We start from the raw sequence: 21,748 nt of genomic DNA, 5'->3' as shown, positions 1-21,748 counted from the left end.
CCAATGGAGGAGATGCAAGAGATGGGAGTTTGATTCCTAGGTCGGGAAGATCCCCTTGAGAAGGGCATGGCAACCTACTCCAGTATTCTTGCCTGGAAAATTCCACTGACAGGGGAGCCTGGTGGGCTACAGTCCATGGGGTTACAAAGAGTTTGGACACAACTGAGCGACTAAGCGCAGGCACATGCATACTTGGATCTGAAAAACATGGCCCTGGATGAAAAAAAAAAAAAGTAAAATATTTTTAAAACAATGCCATTTAATAAACAAATGCATGCTAATAGAACAAAGATAAGAACAAATATCAGTTTCTTAGAATGTCACGTATACATTCACCATGCGACCCAGCAATCACACTTGTAGCTATTTATTCTAGAGAAAGGAAGCATACATTCACACAAAATTGTGTGTTTAAGTATTCACAACAGTTATATTTATAATCACCAAAACATAGAGACAACCCAAATGTCCTTCAATGGGTAAAATGATAAACAAGCTGTGTGAGGTGAACATGATAACCGCTACACGACAGAAACTGGCCCAAACTATGGTACATCCATACAGTGGAATAGTACTCAGCAATAAAAGAAATGATTGACACAGGCAACAACTTAGATGAGTCTCAAGTTAGTGAAGAAAACCTAATCTCAAAATATTAAACACTGTATGAATCTGTTTGTATAACATGTTCAATATGTCAAAAGTACAGTGTTGGAGAACAGACCTATAGTGGCCAGGATAAGGGTGAGGGTTGAGTTTAAGTATAAATGGAAACCACAAGGAGTTTATTTAGCATAACTTTAGCTTGATTATGGTGACAGTTTAATGAATCTACATATGTGATAAAACGTAATAAAGCTATGTACCCAAAAAACAAAAATAATGTGCTTGTTAAAACTGGTGACATTCAAAATAATGTGTGTAGATTGGTTAACAGTATTGCTCCAAGGTCAACGTCATTATTTTGATTGACAATTGTAATACTATTATGTAAGATGTTATCATTGGGGGATTCTGGGGGAAGTTCCCTTGGGAACTATGTACTATTTTTTTTCAACTTCTATATGAGTCTAAAATTATTTCTAAGTGAAAATTTTTTTTTTTTAGGAACAAATGCCAATTAAAGGAATGTATATTAAATATGTTTTCATGGTTGCCTATGTGAAGAAAGAAATAGGGACCTGAGGGTGAGGGAGAAAGATATTTCAGAGTCTATATAAATATTTGACTTATAATTTTAAGGGGTGACATTACAGTTCTCTGTTACTCGATTATACACACCATGAAGTCAAGAACTATTTATAAGTCATTTTTGGATCTCTCAGGGACTAGCATAGCGACATGTATATAGGTTCACAATGAACATTCATTCTATTATTAAAAAAGTAAACTCGTGAGAATATCTATTTCATAGCCGAACTCTATAAAGCAAACAATCCTAAATTTGAAAGTCTGTTTTGGTAGAAATGTTGATATTTCATGAATATATACTTTAACCATTATGCTTTATAAATAAGTGTAAGTGTTAGTCAGTCAGTTGTGTATGACTCTTTGCAACCCCATGGACTGTAACCCAACGGGCTCCTCTGTCCATGGAATTCTCCAAGCAAAAAATACTAAAGTGGGTTGCCATTTCCTTCTCCAGGGAATCTTCCTGACCCGGGGATAGAACCTGGGTCTCCCACATTGCAGACAGATTCTTTACCATCTGAGCCACTTTATATTCAGGTCTAAAATATTTCCGTGTGAAGTTGAAGATGAAGTTACATCTTACCTAGCTCTTCCCCAAAAGTGGAATCAACTGCCACCAGTAGGCAGTGGAAATAGCAGATGGGGTGGCGGGGAGCAGGGGGAGGGGCGGACAATACAGTCTTCAAAGAGCCTTAATGTTTCTTCCCACCAGGGTGTATCTTTCAGTCCAGGTTCGATGCACGATACTGGATGCTTGGGGCTGGTGCACTGGGACGACCCAGAGGGATGGAATGGGGAGGGAGGAGGGAGGAGGGTTCAGGATGGGGAACACATGTATACCTGTGGCAGATTCATTTTGATATTTGGCAAAACTAATACAATATTGTAAAGTTTAAAAATAAAATAAAATTAAAAAAAAAAAAAGAAAAGAAATGATAGTTCCTAGAAATGTCCACATGGAGATTTCTGGAACCCAAACTGGGCTCTTAAGTTAAGATGCTCTGTTCATCAAATCACATTTTTTGTTTTACTAGTTTTTGTATTTTATTCATGCTCCTCTTTCACCTCAAGTGGGCTTACATGTAATTTAATATTCCTTTATGATATTTTATGAATCAAGGCTATATCTTGACCAGTGATTGCAGTCCTTAAAGGTGTAATGAAGGTTGCTCAGAAATAATCAGACCATATTTTCTCACTCTTTGTTCAAAACATCTAGGAAGAGCACTTCATATAAAATGATGACATGGAGAAAAGATGGAAACTAGGGAAAGCAAGAGAGGGAGTTAGAGAAGGGGTGGGAGAGACAATTTGTATGTGGTGAGAAGGCTGATGTTAAAATAATGGGTTTTTAAATTACTAGGTGGACATGAAGAGGGAGACTCTGAAAGTTCACATGGTCTGAAAACAACATTAAAATACCTGGGAGGGAATTTTTCTAAAACAGGACCCTCTGCTAGCTTTTCTCATCTCCAAATGTTGTGATCTTCTGAGAATAGATAAGTTGCATTCTTATTCTTGACAGGAAAGACAGGACATTTCCCTCACTGTGTTATAAGAAAGTCAGCCATGTTCCACTGGGTTACCCCGCTGCCATATTCAATAGGAAGTGGCTTCCTTTCGTTACGAACAGCATGTCTTCCGTTTTGTCTCTTGCCTGAGCTGGCTGGAAACAAAAACCGATTACAGAAACAGGCTTGTTTGGCATGCCCTGTATGACAAACTTAATTGAGCAATAAGTTAAAAATGTAAGAACTTTGTTAGGCACCATGAAAATAGAAAATCATGTGAACCTTAGAGAGAACTGCTCTTAAAAATGTAAAAAAAAAAAAAAATCTGTTTTTAAAAATGCTAATTGCTTTCCCAAATTTTGTTTTTGAATTTGCATCTTGAATTTGGACAACTTTCACCTACCTAGTTCCTCCTCCTGCACAATCCTTGAGGAGACAAATAAAGCTCTATGTTCCCTGATGGCATCTTAATATAAAGGCAACATCTCTGCTTGGATTTACCAGAAAGCAGAGTCTGAGACAAGAGCAAAGGGGCATGTGGTTTACTGGGGAGATGGTTCCAAGGAAGAGAAGACAAGAAAGGAGGGACCACAGCCTGAGGTGCACTGTCTAGATGATCTCCATAATGGGTGATGGGCTGGACACCCCTGGGGGAGGCAAGAGGGGAGTTCTGATCCAGGGACCCCTCTGATCCTCATGGTCAAGGGTGGTCCCAAGAATGGGAGGTCCTGGGGCAAAAATTAGGAGAAATGACTGCAGCTCCAGTAAGGCTGCATCCTGTTATCCCTGTATTAGGTCAACAAACAACAACAGCTTGGATAAAGTTAGACAGAGGCTGGGAGCCAGGGCACATGGCAGCCATGGAGGGTCAAGGGAAACACTGCTCAACATTTTCAAGCACTTTCATGCTTGTGACAAAGTTAAATAATAATCGAACTATCTCATGCAGCTGTTGACAAGCAGATGGCTCCATGTTAGGACCCAGAATGGGTTTCTCAAGTGGTACTAGTGGTAAAGAACCCACATGCCAATGCAGGAGACATAAGAGACGTAGCTTCAGTCCCTGGATTGGGAAGATCCCCTGGAGGAGAGCAGGGCAACCCACTCAAGTATTCTTGCCTAGAGAATTCCATGGGTAGATGTAGTCCATGGGGTCGCAAAGAGTCAGACATGACTGAGTGGCTAACACTTTCACTTCCTAGGGCACCATCTCTGTAGTTACTAGCTTGGTAGATGATCATGGAAGCTTTGACTGGGGTCTTCCCAAATGGGACTTTTTCCAAAACTATGGACCATAGCTCTCCAAGCTTCTCTGTCTGTGGGATTCTCCAGGCAAGAATACTGGAGTGGATTGCCATTTCTTTCTCCAGGGGATCTTCCAGACCCAGGGATCGGACCAATGTCTCTTATGTCTTTTGTGTTGGCAGGCGGGTTCCTTACCACTAGCGCCACCTGGAAAGCCCAAATGGGACTCTACATGCTATTGCTTCCCTAGATGGAGGACCAACCCCTGTCATGTTCAGCACACTGTTCACATCCTATTCACTAGATTTTTGCAGTCAATTGTGGTATGACAATTTTCTCTGGGTTATTAAACACAGTTGAGAGCACTGATGGCTGAGCAAGTAGGATAAGGAAATAACCATCCCTATGATGATGGAGAAGGCTCTTCTCCTGTCTTCACTTGTCTCCATGAGCCTCTTGGAGAGAACATTCCAGGCTCAGAACAAGTGCTCACTGTCAGCACAGGAAACCCCCCTGCTCTCCCGCTGAGCTCATGTCACAGACTACAACACTCTGGCCTGAGGAGACTTCTAGCTCTCTGCTATCAGAAATCAGGTGCTCAGGGTGAAACTGGGATAAACTCTAGACTTAACCAGCCAATGTAGGCTTGGAACATGAGAACATTCAGTGTTCTCTTCTCAGCATCTGCCTATATAAGATACAGCTGATGGCTCCATGGAGAGTGAGGCTGCCCAACAAAAGAGAGGGGTATGCTGCTCACCATGAGGTTTGGACCAGAACAACACTAAGAATCCAATTGTCCTCGTGAAATCTAGCCCTGCAATGTACATAAGCTTGGAGACCCTGCAGGCAGGCCCCCAGCCCACTGGGGCTGTAACACTGTGTCCCTGGACCACTCCTCCTTCTCTCTTCCCTCCCTACTTGGTCCCCCAATGGATGTGATGGGTCAGATGCCCCAGGTCTATGGAGTTTTCAGCCAACTTTTAAAATTGTAAATGGCCATAATTCTGTTCCAGTGAAGGGATTTCAAAGCTGCAAGGCAGTATCTTGTCTTCTAAAAAGAATAAAACATTATTACACTCAGGCATACACACAACTTCCCTCATTTGTCATAAAATCAGTCAATTCAACAGGGCTGAGGATAAAGGTTTTGATTCTATCACAATCATTATTTCCTGGGTAATAAGAACAAACACAGTATTAATCTGTTTTTTTTAAGCATAGTTAATAACTTATTTAATGTATTCCTACTGTTTGTAAGGCTTCTCTGGTGGCTCAGCAGTAAAGAATCCTCCTGAAATGCAGGAGACAAGGTTTTCTTCCTGGGTTGGCAAGATCCCTGGAGAAGGAAATGGCAACTCATTATAGTATTCTTGCCTGGAGAATCCCGTGGACAGAGGAGCATGGCGGGCTACAGTCCACAGGTTTGCAAAGAGTTGGACATGACATAGCAAGTAAAAAGCAACAACAATTTTTGCTAGTAGTCTCTTAATCTTTTGATGACATGAATTTAAGTTGTACCATGTCAATATCATGTCAAATAGTAGTCACTGCTATATTTGCCCCAAGCCACTCTTCTCCATTTTAATACATACTTAGCATTAAAATACTAGAATACTGATTTTACTATGAAATATTAGTATATTGGGACTCTAAAGAGGGTAACTGGGGGAGAAATGCTCCTTTTGTTCTCTGAGAGCTGAGTACCAGTTGCTATGAGGGCAAAAGGAGTAAGGAACCTTCCTTTCAATTTCAGTAATTTTCCCATATATTTCACCTGAACTTACCGGTAGCCCAAGAGGCCCTGGCCACACTGCCCATTTCAAAGACAATTATTTGGTGGAGAACAAGGCTCTATTACTTCCTACTCCAGGTTTGAGGAAATACATGAGGACACGTTCATGTAATATGTATCCTTATGAGAGGTATGCATGAAAATTAAATGAAACAAAAATAACCATATCTCATAGGTAAATTTTATTTTCAAAGACTAAAAATAAAATCAATAAAAGGGACTTTTTGCCAAACACAAGATGCCAACCAGGTATGATTTTTACATTGTGTAAGCTCGTACTGTATAAAAATACTCCGTACCATGATGTGAGGCTCTTAGTATCTTAATAGCACTAGAGCACTAGACTCCTCTGAGAACCCAAATTAATTCTAATTATCTGAGCAAGAGAGAGAGGTGATGGAAATACAGCTCTTGGGTCAATTACATGCAGAGAAAGCCAAAGACTTGTTAGTCTGAGAGGCAGTGCTGCCTAGGGGAGAGAAATAAAACTCTGATGGATGAGGGAAAGGTGTCAAGGTTCTTGTCCCACTGGACGACTTCTGGGAGGATATTCTCCATCTCTTTCCTTATTGCAAATTCCCATGAAGAGCCTTCGAGATGCACAATGTGCACATGTGCACTGGAGCTCTTAGTGGCTCCTGGTGAGAGGTGGTCCCCAGGGCACTGTGGTCCCCAGAGGCGTGACCACAGACCATGTGAGGGGGCTGCTCTGCAGGTGACAGTTCAGCCCACTCCCCTTGGGGGAGGGTGGCTTAGGCTGGCCTCTTTGGGCCTGGGTCAAATGTGAGGTCATCCAATGCATTCTTTCCCTCCTAATGCATATCTGTCCCCCTTGGGATGATTCATAGGAAACAGAATCTAATTTTAAAAGAATTTCTACTAGGCAACTTTCCACCATAGAAATATAGGGCAGAATACTGTCATTTTTATTAATACTATTATTGGCATAAAGGAGACAGAAGAAACTTGATGTTCTGGTGTTTAAAAAAAGGTCTTGTGGTTGTAGCTGTTGTTTAACATATTCAATACAGAAATTTTAAGATGACAAACCATGCAATTTTGCTCCTTATCAGTGACTGATACGGAGAGATAGATAAATAGATGGTGTATTGTGATACGTATATACTGTGAGTGCAGATGCATATATCAGTTCAGTTCAGTTCAGTCATGTCCGACTCTGCAACCCCATGAATCACAGCATGCCAGGCCTCCCTGTCCATCACCAACTCCCAGAGTTCACTCAAACTCATGTCCATCAAGTAAGTGATGCCATCCAGCCATCTCATCCTCTGTCGTCCCCTTCTCCTCCTGCCCCAAATCCCTCCCAGCATCAGGGTCTTTTCCAATGAGTCAACTCTTCGCATGAGGTGGCCAAAGTACTGGAGTTTCAGCTTCAGCATCAGTCCTTTCAGTGAACACCCAGGACCAATCTCCTGTAGGATGGACTGGTTGGATCTCCTTGCAGTCCAAGGGACTCTCAAGAGTCTTCTCCAACACCACAGTTCAAAAGCATCAATTCTTCGGCACTCAGCCCTCTTCACAGTCCAACTCTCACATCCATACATGACTACTGGAAAAACCATAGCCTTGACTAGACAGAACTTTGTTTGCAAAGTAATGTCTCTGCTTTTGAATATGTTACCTAGGTTGGTCATAACTTTCCTTCCAAGGAGTAAGCGTCTTTTAATTTCATGGCTGCAATCACCATCTGTAGTGATTTTGGAGCCCCAAAATATAAAGTCTGACACTGTTTCCACTGTTTCCCCATTTATTTCCCATGAAGTGATGGGATCGGATGCCATGATCTTCGTTTTCTGAATGTTGAGCTTTAAGCCAACTTTTTCACCCTCCTCTTTCACTTTCATCAAGAGGCTCTTTAGTTCCTCTTCACTTTCTGCCATAAGGGTGATGTCATCTGCATATCTGAGGTTATTGGTATTTCTCCCGGCAATCTTGATTCCAGCTTGTGCTTCTTCCAGCCCAGCATTTCTCATGATGTACTCTGCATAGAAGTTAAATAAACAGGGTGACAATATACAGCCTTGACGAACTCCTTTTCCTATTTGGAACCAGTCTGTTGTTCCATGTCCAGTTCTAACTGTTGCTTCCTGACCTGCATATAGGTTTCTCAAGAGGCAGGTCAGGTGGTCTGGTATTCCCATCTCTTGAAGAATTTTCCAGTTTATTGTGATCCACACAGTCAAAGGCTTTGGCATAGTCAATAAAGCAGAAATAGATGTTTTTCTGGAACTCTCTTGCTTTTTCGATGATCCAGCGGATGTTGGCAATTTGATCTCTGATTCCTCTGCCTTTTCTAAAACCAGCTTGAACATCTGGAAGTTCACGGTTCACGTATTGCTGAAACCTGGCTTGGAGAATTTTGAGCATTATTTTACTAGCGTGTGAGATGATATATATATAGATATAGATATAGATATGTGTGTGTGTGTGTGTGTATAATACTGTAAATCTTTGTGTGTAGCCAGACAACAGAAGAAAATACATGTTGCTAGAATCACTCTTTATTAATGTTGTTTTTTTAAAACTCTTATGCACAGATTTTACTCTGAATTTTTCAGATAGTAAAAATAACAGTGATAACAGCTAAACTGTTTAATATACTATAAACTAAAGAAAGAAAATGCAACATTAGAAAATATATGCATAGCATCCTCATAGCTAGTAATGATTTCCAATTCAGCTATATCAGTAATTAACATTTGATCAAATGTTGTTTAAGGACTGAAGTGTTCCTTATAAATATGAACCATTTGAAATATGTTCTGTACTTCTCATTTCCTCACAAGTAATGTAAAGACTGTTTCCATCACATTAAACGGTGGGTTAAACTAGCTATATAATGCTTGATATATAATTTAACATACTAGCTGTATAATGCTTGATACACTGGACATTTGGAATTTTCCTCCAAAGCTTATCACTTTTGCCATATTTTGTTTAGGTCTGAAGTTGGTAATATGAGGGTCTGCGACTTTGGTCCAGGTTGCTCATTACACCTGGAAAATACAGATGAAAAGGAGTCGAGAATTTAAATGCTATTTACATCTTCAGAAAGTCATTGGATTAGATTTTGTGTCATTGGATTAGATAGTATGTGAGGGTTGTGGGTGATGCATGGGTGTCTGTGTGCAAGGCATGGTAGGGAATTCTAGGTATGTTTGTGTGCTTACATCATCAGTAACAGAAGAAATTACAAAATTAAGATATTGCTAGGACTGCGATTATGTTGATAAAATTGGTGAATTCCTGGTGTCCTTTCGTGATGTAAGGAAAAGTCTATCTTCCACTAGCATGCTCCCTAAGACAGTAATTAGTAAGAATGACCCTATCAGAAAAATTAGTCATACAGCAAAGATGGCAAACGTCTTCCAAATGTGTCCACCTCAGAGGAACAGATGGACATGCTGACATTTCTGAGTGGGTTTTATTGGAAACATCTCTTAGCGGGAATGAGAGCCGTGTGTTTAAGCCACTATCCTCTCATGCTCACTGCATGAACTTCATCGTCAGTGACAAAGACTGGAAATTTGTTTTCCTCTTAAATGTTGCTCTTTGGTAACTATGCTAAAATGTTTACTATGAATATGGCTTTCTCTAAATCCTCCCCATATAAATATCTTTTCATTACCATGAACTTCCTTGGTCATCTATGCCTCTTGGGCAACATTTGTCTTTTCATTAACATAGCAAAGCAGAATCCTAAGAAGAACAGAGGAGCATGGTGGACCCAACAGAGGACCCAACATTGGGTCCTTTTGACAGTCAGGAGGTCTAGAAGCTTCTTTGCTTCCCAGCAGAGTGTTGACCTTCCTCATATGCCCTCAATCAGGCAAAGGCCAAGTTCAGTGTGATGGGAACATCTGTCAGAGTAAAATGCTTAAAGTAAATGAGAAGGACTAAAGGCATAAAGCCACTTGAATGACAAATATCAAAGAGATGGCATTGCAAATGAGCCAGGATGCAGGTAACCTTGGTGAGCATCGACATGCCCGTACATCATGAATCCGGCACGTGCACAGAACACAGCTTCTCGTTTGGCGCTCACCCAGCCATGAAGGAGGATGGTTCTCTCTACCTTTAGATAAAGAAGTCTGGCTCAGAAGCTAAGTGGCTCTGAGACTCAGAGGGGAGAAAATCCTTCCCAGTTAAATTATGACAGCCCGTATACCAAGAGGACAAGACTGCTCAGTCTGTGTCTTCAAGTAGGCAAAGGGGCATTTTCCAGAAACAGGCTGTCAGCCATCCTCCTCTCCCCCAGTGTAAACATGCGTTTGTAAAGTTATATAAAGTATCTAGATTCCTCTAGGCTGGTAGTGTACAATCACTAACTTCTCAACTCTGTCTACTCAGTAGACTGCTGCCAAGAACCATTAAAAAGCTAACTTATGGGGATTTCCCTGGTGGTCCAGTGACTTCGACTCTGCACTCCCAATGCAGGGGACCAGGGTTCAATTCTTGGTCAGGGAACTAAATCACATATGCTGCAACTGAGAGTTCGCATCCCACAACTAAAGATTCCTTGTGCTACAACCAAGACCCAGTGCAGCCAAATAAATAAATGTTTTGTTTTTTTTTTAAAGCTAACTGTGGAGTCACATGGATCAAGGCAATGCTGCTATGTCCCTGACTAGGATCATAAGTTCTCAGACTTCACTGGTATGTTGGCTGGAGTACAGTGGAAGCAGCTGTCAGATCCGCTGAGTGAAGGTGCCAAGGCAGCCATGAGGCCACTTCATGGAAGGGCAGATGATGTAGGCTAATGTCACCATTGTGTTTGTCTCTGACCAAGGGTGCAGTTAGGCACCTCTCCAGTTTCTTCTGCCCCAGTTATTATTCCAAGTGATCTGTCTCCAGTTTCCTGGGATTCAGTTCCAGACGAGAAACCTCATGTGTACGGCATCACTGTTGTTTAGTCGCTCAGTTTGCAACCCCATGAACTGTAGCCCACCATGCTCCTTTGTTCACAGGATTTCCCAGGCAAGAGCACTGGAGTGGGTTGCCTTCCTTCTCCAGGGGATCTTCCTGACCCAGGGACTGAACCCACAACTCCTGCACTGGCAGGCAGATTCTCTACCACTGAGCCACCAGAGAAGCCCATTGCATCATTAGTTCTTACCAAAGGGATTATAATTGCTTACAGAATATTTCTGTTTTAAAACATCTTCCCTTTTTGGAGCCCAAGTAAAGCCTCAAGGTGTTTAACACAGGGAGTAACTCCAAGGCTCTTGGCCTAGTAGCTATTTAAAAGACAAACAAGCCCAAACACCTGCACAGAAGAGTTAACTTGACAGTTTTGCTCCTGTTTCTGGAACACCGTGACTTTTCTCAGAACACAAGTCCTTCCTTGTGTCATTCTAAATTTCTATGGATAAGAACTCATGAGCCTATTCTTTTGTATTTATTTCTCAATTCCCTAAGCAGTTTACTTGATTTAAAAACATAAAGGAATGTCAATTCAGCTTCTTTGCCCAACCCAATGTCTGGCCCCATTTGTTAGAACTGAATGGCAAACATGGCCTATCTTCCTCTGCTTCCTGTGCTGGTGTTTCGTCTCTAGAGCAGATGTTATTACCTGTTAGTAGAGAGTCCACAGGGGTCTCTTTAGATAGATGTGGGGGGCTCTGTGTTAATGGGTACAGAATTTCCTACCCTACGAGAGTAAATTATTATGAAACCAGGTCTTTCTGAAATCAAACCTCTGGCCATACGTTCCATGGCAGTGCAGTGTGGAATTGCATGGTCCTCTCTTGAGGTGGGTGTCAGCACAGCCCACACAGGAGGTGGCAGAGGCAGAGGGGAAGAACGTGACACTGAACTTCAATGTGTGTTTTCATCCCCCACTCACCTGTGGCAATTTTTTCTTACCCTTGGCATGAAGAACAGGTGGGAACAGATGTGAGCATGGTCTACATTTCTGCTCACATTCACTGGGCCTCTTGTTTTCCAACCTTCCCTCCGGCAGATGATAAAGAATCAGTTCAGTTCAGTTCAGTCGCTCAGTCGTGTCCAACTCTTTGCAACCCCATGAATCACAGCACACCAGGCCCCCTGTCCATCACCAACTCCCGGAGTTCACTCAGACTCACGTCCATCGAGTCAGTGATGCCATCCAGCCATCTCATCTTCTGTCATCCCCTTCTCCTCCTGCCCCCAAGCCCTCCCAGCATCAGAGTCTTTTCCAGTGAGTCAACTCTTCACATGAGGTGGCCAAAGTACTGGAATTTCAGCTTTAGCATCAGTCCTTCCAAAGAACACCCAGGGCTGATCTCCTTTAGAATGGACTGGTTGGATCTCCTTGCAGTCCAAGGGACTCTCAAGAGTCTTCTCCAACACCACAGAATATTAACATATATACATGAAATTTAGAAGGATGGTACCAATGAGCCTATGTGCGGGGCAGCAAAGGAGACACAGATGTAAAGAACAGACTTTTGAATTCAGTGGGAGAAGGAAAGGGTGGGATGATTTGAGAGAACAGCATTGAAACATATACATTACCATATGTAAAATAGATGGTGCGAGTTTGATGTATGACACAAGACACCCAAAGCCAGTGCTCTGTGACAACTGGGAGGGATAGGGTGGAAAGGGAAGTAGGAGGAGGATTCAGGAGGGAGGGGACACATGTATACCTATGGCCAATTCATGTTGATGTATCACATAAAACCATCACATTATTGTAATTATTCTTCAATTAAGATAAAGAAAACATCAAATAACATAATCAAATGTGGTAGACCACTTACATATAGAGAAGATGGACAAGAACCAGTTGTGATCACAAAGCCTCTCTATTGTCATCATTTTTCAGAGCACAAACTAGAGAAAAGGCCGAGGCTGACATTTTCCTCATGACTAAGTTGTGAGTGTAAGACTCCTGATGTCCATCACTGCTGATTTAGAGAAAGTGGAAAACTCTCCTGAGATTGCACGCTAATGTCTGTTACATACCAACTGTTCTGCACTTCCAACTGGAAGCAAAAAGTGATATGATGGAGGCCCTTGGTCCATCTCATGCAAATAACTAATTATTAGAGAATAGAATTTGAGGGACCTCCCTGGTGGTCCAGCGGCTAAGAAATGCCAAATGCAGGGGGCCTGGGTTCAACCCCTGGTCAGGGAACTAGATCCCACATGTCTCAACCAAGAGTTCCCATGCCACAACTAAAGATCCTGCAGGCCTCAACTAAATCCCAACACAAGCAAATAAATAATTTAAAAAAAGAAATAGAACTTGAGACTTCCCCCCCAGTTCAGTATAATATACATTGGTACATCCCAGAATGAACAGAAAACAGGGCTCACTGGTACAGCTTCAGTGATGTGGGGCCGTGCCCCAGCCTTGGGGGGCTAGGACAGAAGCCAGCATGGAAGCAGTTAAGCTCATACAGTGAGGTGGCTTCCATGCTGGTGGTCTGCACAAGTCAGGAGCAGGGGTCGTAAAGGAAGGTCTTCTCAGCAGCTTTAAACCACAACTGTAAGTTTCTATAGTGGAGAAAAGAGAAAAGATAACTCTAAGAAAACGTAATGTGAATGTGCAAAATCCATTTCAGACCAATGCATTGCTTATCAGAACTCAGAGCATTTTCCTCATCTTTGTGTCTCTACATATGTAGTTCCCATGGGCATTTTTGGAACTTTTTGCATGTTCTGAATTTTTAAATTCTGAAATATTTTGCAAATTCATGTTAATCTGTATATATAATGTGTATATAAATATATACATACATATATATATATAAAGTATATGTTTAGGGTAAGCTCTTTTTTCATGGTATCAAAGAACAAATACAAGTTTGTCAGAATAAAATGTGATGATTGTTCACAGACAGCATCTCTCACACCCAACAGGAAGTGGTGCTGGCTTTTAGGATTGTCAAGCTTGTTCTCATTCTCTCACTTTCCCAAATACATTGGGAAATTAACACGTAATGCTTACCATTACCACATTGATGATTCTACTCAGGATATTTTTAAAGCAGTGGGTAATTTTATTGTGGATTCAGTACACTGGTTTTCTTTCTTCTTTTGTATTGGTTTGAAATTTTCAGTAGTAAATATTTTTTTAAAAGGTTATCAGAAAGGACTCCCGTGGTGGTCCAGTGATTAAGACCCCATGCTTCCACTGTAGGAGATGCAAGTTTGATCCCTGGTTGGGTAACTGAGATCCTGCATGCTACACAGCTCGGCCAAAAATAAAAAATAAATAAATAATTTTTACTTAAAAAGAAAGGTATCAGGAGAACTTACAAGCATATATACTCTGTAACTTGACATGCATTCTGTCCTTGGAGACATGTCTCTTGAATATTGTAAAGCACATAGAGGCACTGACCAGGAAGGGTATTTGTAGATTTTCAAAGTAGCACATCCTTTCTATACCTCAATTTCATCTCCCTCTTCAAAACTGCAGGGCAGTGGGATACTTTCAGGCTTCCCAGGTGGCACTAGTGGTAAAGAATCTGCTTGCCACAGGAGACATAGGTTTGATCCCTGGGCTGGGAAGATCCCCTGGAGGAGGAAACAGCAACCCACTCCAGTATTCTTGCCTGGAGAATCCCATGGACAGAGGAGCCTGGCGGGATATGGTCTATGGGGTCGCAAAGAGATGGACATGATTAAAGCGACTTAGCACTCACAGGATGCCTTCAATGAGGATGAAAATTGCAATGACTCCTCAAAGTGAACCTTTAAGAATAAGGGTTAACTTGGGGCCTTAAGTGATAAGCAGAGAAAGGCTACCCCATCCAGTATTCTGGCCCGGAGAATTTCATGGGCTATATAGTCCATGGGGTCACAAAGAGTCGGACACAACTGAGTGACTTTCACTTTTTCTTTCACTTCTGATCGATAAGCCACTAAGGCAGTTGTTTCCTGTGTGTGCTTGCACAGATACTGTGGTTTGCGGAAGAGCAGACAGGATCAGTCATCACTCTGGTCTCTTATCCTCTGTGTTTCCTTTCTAGGTATTTCCACACGATATACCTAGGTATTCGAAGTCGGCAGAGCGGGGAGAACGACCGGTGGAGGTTCTACTGGAAGATGGTGTATGAGTACGCAGACGTGAGCATGCTGCACCTACTGGCCACCTTCTTGGAGAGCGCCCCCCAGCTGGTGCTGCAGCTCTGCATTATCGTGCAGACGCACAGCCTGCAGGCCCTGCAAGGTAAGGGCTCCAGTTCGCTCCCTGCACCTGGGGAAGGACTGTCTGGCTCCTTTGTCACAACCCAAGGACCGTTCCAATAGCCTTTGTTGACGCCGGTCACGGTGCTCCTGGTTAATGTTGGCTGCTTGACACCTGCATTTGTGAACGAGGCTTATTTTCTTCCTCGCCTTCACTTATCATGGGTAATTTACGGAAAGACAATTCTGTTTTGCTCTCGAGCTGCCCTCTGAGTAGGAAAAAAATCCTTATGATTTTACACTTGGTCAATATGAGAACAGAATCAACTGAAGTTTTCTGGTTTGTATGATAATTTCCAAACATTTCAAGAAAGACTTATGGTCTTCTCTCTCTTGAATGTTTTATGTATATTAGATATTATGTACATCATATATGTAAATTTTTATATATATTTGAATATGAGGGTAATCTCTACCATTTCCTTTTGACATTAAGAGACAAAGGGAGAGAGAGATTAAAAAGAAATGATAAAAATTACCTTAATATTTTTAAAAACAAGGTCACATGGGAAAATGTCAATATTAAACAATGTATTGTTTGTGTAGTACAAAGTTTTATGAAACAAATATTACCGTCAGATTAATATTTTTGTGTTTTACTATCTTGTTGGATCACCTTGTCAGTAAGATGATTCAATTAATAACAGATCTGCCCTGCCATTTCCTTAGGGCCTGCTGCTCCAATCTTTTCAGAAGCAAGAAGATTAGACAGGCCAGTGGGTAGACAGGTGAATATATGTGGAGGATGATGGATACGTAGCCATGTTCTAAATAGTTTCCTGGTAATATGTCCATCCTGTAATTGATAGATATTAAACAGATAACATTCTATGATGTGTGCATCTTGTTTCAACCTCAGCAGAGCCTGGCTGTGACTTTCCCTGTGTACTAGGCCATCTTCTAATCTGAGACTTGATCAGGGGAATCCCTACAATGTCCTTATAACTCTTTATTGCAAGGAGCACACTAACCTAGTAACTGCTGGGAGGGGTGGGAGACATGACAGGAAAAGACAAGTGGAGAGGGTGCTGGTAGCCAGTGACCCGTGGACTTATGAGTTCTTGGCCCAACCCTGGCTCTACACAAGAATAGCTGCAGTGCACGAAGTCTGAGAAGAGAGTCAAAGAGAACCACGGGGTGTGAGCGTCACAGGCCAGAAAGCAAATTGGAAGAAAGAGAAGACGGGTGTTAGCACAGAAACAGAAGAGATAAGCTTGGAGAACACGAGACATATGAATTGTCTGTGGAGGAGCACCTTTAGAGATGAAAGACCATGAGCTGCACAGGGAGGCTCTGGCTTTGCTTGTCTCACTTCCTTGCTGTGATATCTGGTGCAAGTCACTTAAGCTCTCTGGGTCCCCGTTTCTCAAATGTAAAGGGCACAAACTAGAAGAGATGGCCTACAAACTCCTTGACAGCATGGCCGAACTGTTGCATCCTTACAGGGTCAGGCACAGGCATCAAGAGGGGGTCTGTACCTGAGGATACAAATGCAGAGGCAGTATGAAGCTGAGCCTCTGTCAGGTTGCTCTTCTCCAGAACAACTCACAAGCCCTCTTGGTATAGTTAGTTACACACCTGAAAGCTCTCTAAAAGAGAAAACCCCAAGCACAAGCGGAGGGGGGCTTGCAAGCCACTGTCCAGTGGCCCAAGATTACTAGGCATCTCCACTAGTTTCCTGAAAGATTTGAAAAATCACAGAAAAGTTTTCACCCTAAAAATGATGGAGGAGGGAAGGGAAGGTGGGTTATAAGATATGAGTTCGTCTTTTCCATCTGAGAGTTTGATGTAAAGTTTTATAGAAAAAAAAAAAAAAACAGAGAAAAGGCAATTCGCTGTCTTCATCAGATTGTTCATCCTTAATATAGGAATCAAACCACGTGTTTCTTGGAGTTGTGGCTCTTCCCTAATGCTGTTCCCAGCTTAGCTGCTAAGCTCACTATTGCATCAGGTCTGCTACAGACTTTGGGATTGGGACCTCATCCTTGGCCAAGGCAAGCCTTGCTATGAAAATCAGAGAAACATAGGGGAAACATGCTCTGTGTCTCCCTCAAGAGGGTCAAGAGACAATTGGATCCAAAGATCACTAGGATCAACCAAGTTGTTGAGCACAGATGAGAGATAAGACCACTGAACTGCTCAACCACTCGTATGGTAGCTATCTTCTAAGCAGGGAAGGGGCAGAAAGTTGTGCTTAAAAACAACAACAACAACAACGAAAAAAAAAAAAACACAGAGTAAATTGTTGTTTAGTCAAGAAGTTGTGTCAGTCTTTTGCAACCCTGGAATTTTCTAGGCAAGAATACTGGAGTGGCTTGCCATTTTCTTCTCTGAAGGATCTTCCTGAACCAGGGAACAAACCACATCTCTTATGTCTTCTGCATCAGCAAGCGGGTTCTTAACCTCTAGCACCATCTGGGAGCCCAGAAGCTAAGAGGTTTCCCTTAAACAGACACTGTCCCCAGCCAACCAGGATGAGAGACGATTTGGGTGTAACAACGGCCTCCTTTGTCACATCCTGATGAAGACTTTCTAGATCCAAAGCCCTGGATTTCCAGTTGCTCCACTTTACAGTCTTCCCAGGTAGCTCAGGTGGTAAAGAACCTGCCGGCAAAGTAAAGTAGGTAGGACAGCGGGCTGCCTCCCCAAGGTCAGGTTAGACAAGGAACCCATCCGCCCCCAGGCCCAAGTCCTTTGTTCTGGGTCCTCATCTCGGTGCCCAGCTCCACCCATGGATTTCCTCTGGGGAGGGGAAGCTCCAGTGACAGTGGAGGGGGGGACTGTACCCCATCCCTTCAGATCGGTCTACTTTTCCATTGTTATTCTCATTCATTCATTAACACATTTTTAAAATGTCTATTGAGTGCATGCTGGTGTGTGAAGTGCTGTAAAATTTGTCTTAAAACTTTACTTTTTATTAAAAGTTTGTAATGCAACGTTGTAAAGAATGTGACAAAACATATTTAGAAATGCCTAATTTATCTGGGTATTTTCCAGAATGAGCTGTTCTACCTTCTAGGTGGGATGATATGAAACTAGGGGACTCCCAGAGTGCATCTGGTTCCCCTTCCCCAGAGAGGGGGCCATGCAGCCCCTACTTGAGCAGTTGTTCTTTAGGGAACAGATCTCACTGTGTCACAGACTCTCTGTGGAAGGCAAGTCATGGGCGCCCGGCCCGCCACCACCGGACACGTGGGTCTCTGACCTATTCTGTCTCCACGCACCTTGCAACTTGAGGGTCCACCATCCCACCAGAAGGCTGCTCATCACCCAAGACCGATGTAGCAAAAGCTGTCCTCCCCAGCGCTGGGCAGGCTGTTCCCCATCCCCTCTGCAGAATGTTCTTCCCAATGCCCTTAATGCACTCAGTGTTCATGCCCAACAGGTTAGCTCCAGTCCACGGGCACAGTTGTCTCCTCAAGTTGAGCTGAACACTTAACAAGAGTTAAGTCTGGGTTTCTGAAGCTGTTTATTTTAAGGTCCTTGTTCTTGTAGCCATTTAGTTCAATTAGGGCTTAGGAAATGCGAGTGTTAAATTTGTTTCTATGAAATCTATGCTCATAACTTTGGGAAGAGTGGAGCAGACCAGAGAGGACAGTGCATTTCCAAGTTTGTAGCATCAGGACCCCTCTCCTGGTGTCTGGTCTGAGGATGCTGTGGGCCAGGAAGCCTGCACCTGCCGCCCAGCTCTCCTACATCTTGGTGTGGGCACCGGCCCGCTGGCTCTTCCTACACAACACCTGCCAAGAGCTTGTGAACTTACTTTAATGCCCCACACCACTCAGGGGTTTGCTGTTGTCTCTCTGATCCTTAACTGGTGTGTGTTTTGCTTTTTGTGTCCATTAGAATATCATCCTCAACCAAGAAGACAAAAAACGTTAGTGTCAACTTAAAAATTAGTCACAACCTAAAAGTTGAGAGTTATGTTTAATTGATGGGAATTTTTAGGACTTCAAGCCCAGGAGGCAGCATCGAAAGTGACCCTAGGAGAACTGCTCCAGGGAGGTGAGGAGAGCAGCCAGGTTATATAGAAGTTTTGCAACAAAGGGCAGGTAATCTGAACATCAAAAGATTCTTGTGAATTAAAGAAAGCCAGATACCCCAAGTTAAAGAATTTAGTGCTTTTCTATGTAAGGGAAGATGCAAGAGTCTGGGCTCACTGAAATCATTCCTTTCATATGCAGCTCAGCTCTCTGGGGCCAGTGTCTTGTGCTTTCTCAATCTGAGCTCTCCAGGGGCTCCCTGGAGGGAGTGGCTATGGTCTGATGGCTGTCAGATCACAGGTATTCTTCTCTTTCCTGAGTTCCCTTAAGGCTCACCAGTCCACAAAGGAGGGTTGCAATCGCTGATGGTTGTGACATCCTTGTTTATTGATAAGGCAGGAAGTACTCCATTTCTCATTAGGTATGTCAAAAAGCTGGGATTTAAATCAGGGAATCTACACAGGAAGCTGAAAGGGCAAAAAGAGGATGCTCAAACGAGTCAGAGATTCTTAATTAAAGGAAGCAGCTCTCAGCACTGGGGTGAGACGAATGAGAAGGAGGAGCACAGTCTCTGTGGAGGGGCCCAGCCTGGGGAGTGCTGGGTGACCAGATGGGCCAGCCTACCTACTGCAGAGATGCCCAGGGAAGGACACCAGGCAAGGATGGAGCAAGGCTCATAGGAATATTCTTACTTCTGAGGGCCTGTCCCAGCAGCTGCTCCCCCTGCCACGGTGGAGCTGTGCCCCCTGGCATACCAAGGGCTGGAGACCAGACAGGCCCGAGGATGAGAGTAGGCTGATCTGAGCTGGAAGCCAGAAAAATGTCTTCTTACCTGCGCCCCCCACCTTCCAAGCTCCTGCCAGGGTCCCTTCTTGGCCAAGCCTAGCACGAAGCTGCTGTCAAGGGTCTGGGGACTCCCACCTGCCGGGCCCCCACTCAGCTAAGCTCCTTTTGCCTGACTCCACCTAAGAGATTCGCTCATCAAGCTAGTTAAAGCTATTCGTGAGTGAAAACTGGAAAGACTGTCATAAGAGACAAATGCACGCACTTTAGACCTTGGCGATGGCGTTGCGTTAAACACATCCACGTAATTGAATCAGGCAAGTGACACGTCTTTCCTGAGATGTCCAACCAGAGCTCAATGGTCACTCAGCACTGTCCGTCATCAGGCATGATTTCTGCTTGAAACTCACCTTCCTGCTCCAAAACAGATTGCTTCCTACCTTCTTCTGTGTTCTCTTTCCAATTGTCTACCTCCATCACTCCAAACTGCTGGTCTCACTTCCTATTTCAGCGAGAAAAGAGAAGCAATTAATTAAATTAGAGCTGCTGTATTTTCCCACTGCTAAGTCCACCTGCTTCTGTACCTGTCACCTGGCTTCCCTTTACACATTCCTTCCCGGCTGCATGGACCCAGTGCGCACAGGGAGCCCACCGTAAACCACCGGTGGGTAGTTGTTGAATCAAAGGAAGAATGATTATCTGCTGGGTGACAAAGCCCTTTGCTAGGTGTGCTTGACCCAAAATCGAATGGCACAGTCCTCCTCTCAGAGAATTCAACCTAAGAAAAAGAAAAACCGAAAAATTATTATGGCTCAGCAAGCTGTGCTCTGTCGGTGGGCATAAGGTCACACAGAATGACCTCTTATAGAAAAGGATACAGAGCAAGTAGAAAGGCTGCACTGTCTATGACGTCAGGGCACATTGGAAGAATCAGGGAAGCTTCCATGAAAAGAGAGACCTTTGAGCTGGGTCACAAACGTGTGGAGTATTTTGCCACATTCAATAAAAAAAGATAGTAACATGAACAAAACCAGAAGAGAGAGGTCAGTGGGTTTGTCTGCACCTGTCTGTTCAGCCATGCTGGCAGATAACCATCTCCTCAAAGCAATGAGATTATTGGTGTTACTTACAGCACATAATAGATTTATTCCTCCTATTTGAAAGATATTTCTAGTAGCAGGGTATATCCTGGGTATATACTTTACAAAAATACACCGATTTTTCTGTCCATCTTAATTTTCAGCCTATGTTTTTACGTTGTTCATTACTTGGGGTTAGCAATAAATTAACCATTTGAGTAGTAAATTGCCAATCTATTTAATCACTACATATATGGAGTTTAAGTTTTTTTAATTTTTTAAATTTATTTTTAGCTGCACTGGGTCCTTGTTGCTCTGTGGGCTTTTCTCTAGTTGTGGCAAGCGGGGGCTACTTTCTGGTGTCCGTGCATGGGCTTCTCCTCATTGCAGTGTCTTCTCCTCATTGCAGTGGCTTCTCTTCTTGTGGAGCATGGGCTCTAGGCACACCAGCTTCAGTAACTGGCATGTGGGCTTAGTTGCTTCATGGCATGTGGGATCTTCCCAGATCAGGGATCAAACCCTGCATTGGCAGGCGGATTCTTAACCCCTGGACCACCAGGGGCTCCTTTGAAGACCTATTATCATCAATAACTCTGTAAGGAGAGGCTCACACACCCGACAGGGCTTGTTGGCCACACTGCTCCACTGTGTTGAAAAATATTGGCAGAATAAACGATGGATGCCATGGGATAATGATATTATTGATCCCTGTATTTCACATTCAATCACCTCTGAGTCATGGTACCGTTCCAAGTTAGAAGAACAGGGAGAAGCTGCATTTGCTGATCACTGATTCAAGTGCTTGAAATCAACTCTGTGTGGTAGCAGCCCCCAGCACAGCTGTGAACAGTTTTGAATTTGAATCATTTTGAACATAATATGAAATAAGGGCCTGACTATTTTTAGGTTCTACTTAATTATCTCCAATAATCAAGCACAAATCTTGGTATTTTTCCA

General features: G+C 43.0%; 1 protein-coding gene across 1 annotated transcript in view; it reads left to right on the top strand.

Moving 5' to 3' along the window:
- LOC102397319 (XK-related protein 4) overlaps window positions 1–15,775 on the top strand; it is a 198,375-nt gene extending 182,600 nt beyond the window's left edge. Inside the window, exon 2 of the mRNA XM_044928759.2 lies at window positions 14,730–15,775. Within this exon, the coding sequence (XP_044784694.1) occupies window positions 14,730–15,009 (280 nt within the window). The 3' untranslated portion in view covers window positions 15,010–15,775. The remainder of the gene's footprint in view (window positions 1–14,729) is intronic.
- The last annotated feature ends 5,973 nt before the right edge of the window (window positions 15,776–21,748 follow it).

Source organism: Bubalus bubalis, chromosome 15, assembly GCF_019923935.1.
Source record: "Bubalus bubalis isolate 160015118507 breed Murrah chromosome 15, NDDB_SH_1, whole genome shotgun sequence".
Classification (NCBI taxonomy): domain Eukaryota; kingdom Metazoa; phylum Chordata; class Mammalia; order Artiodactyla; family Bovidae; genus Bubalus; species Bubalus bubalis.
This window is presented reverse-complemented; position numbering and strand designations above follow the sequence as displayed.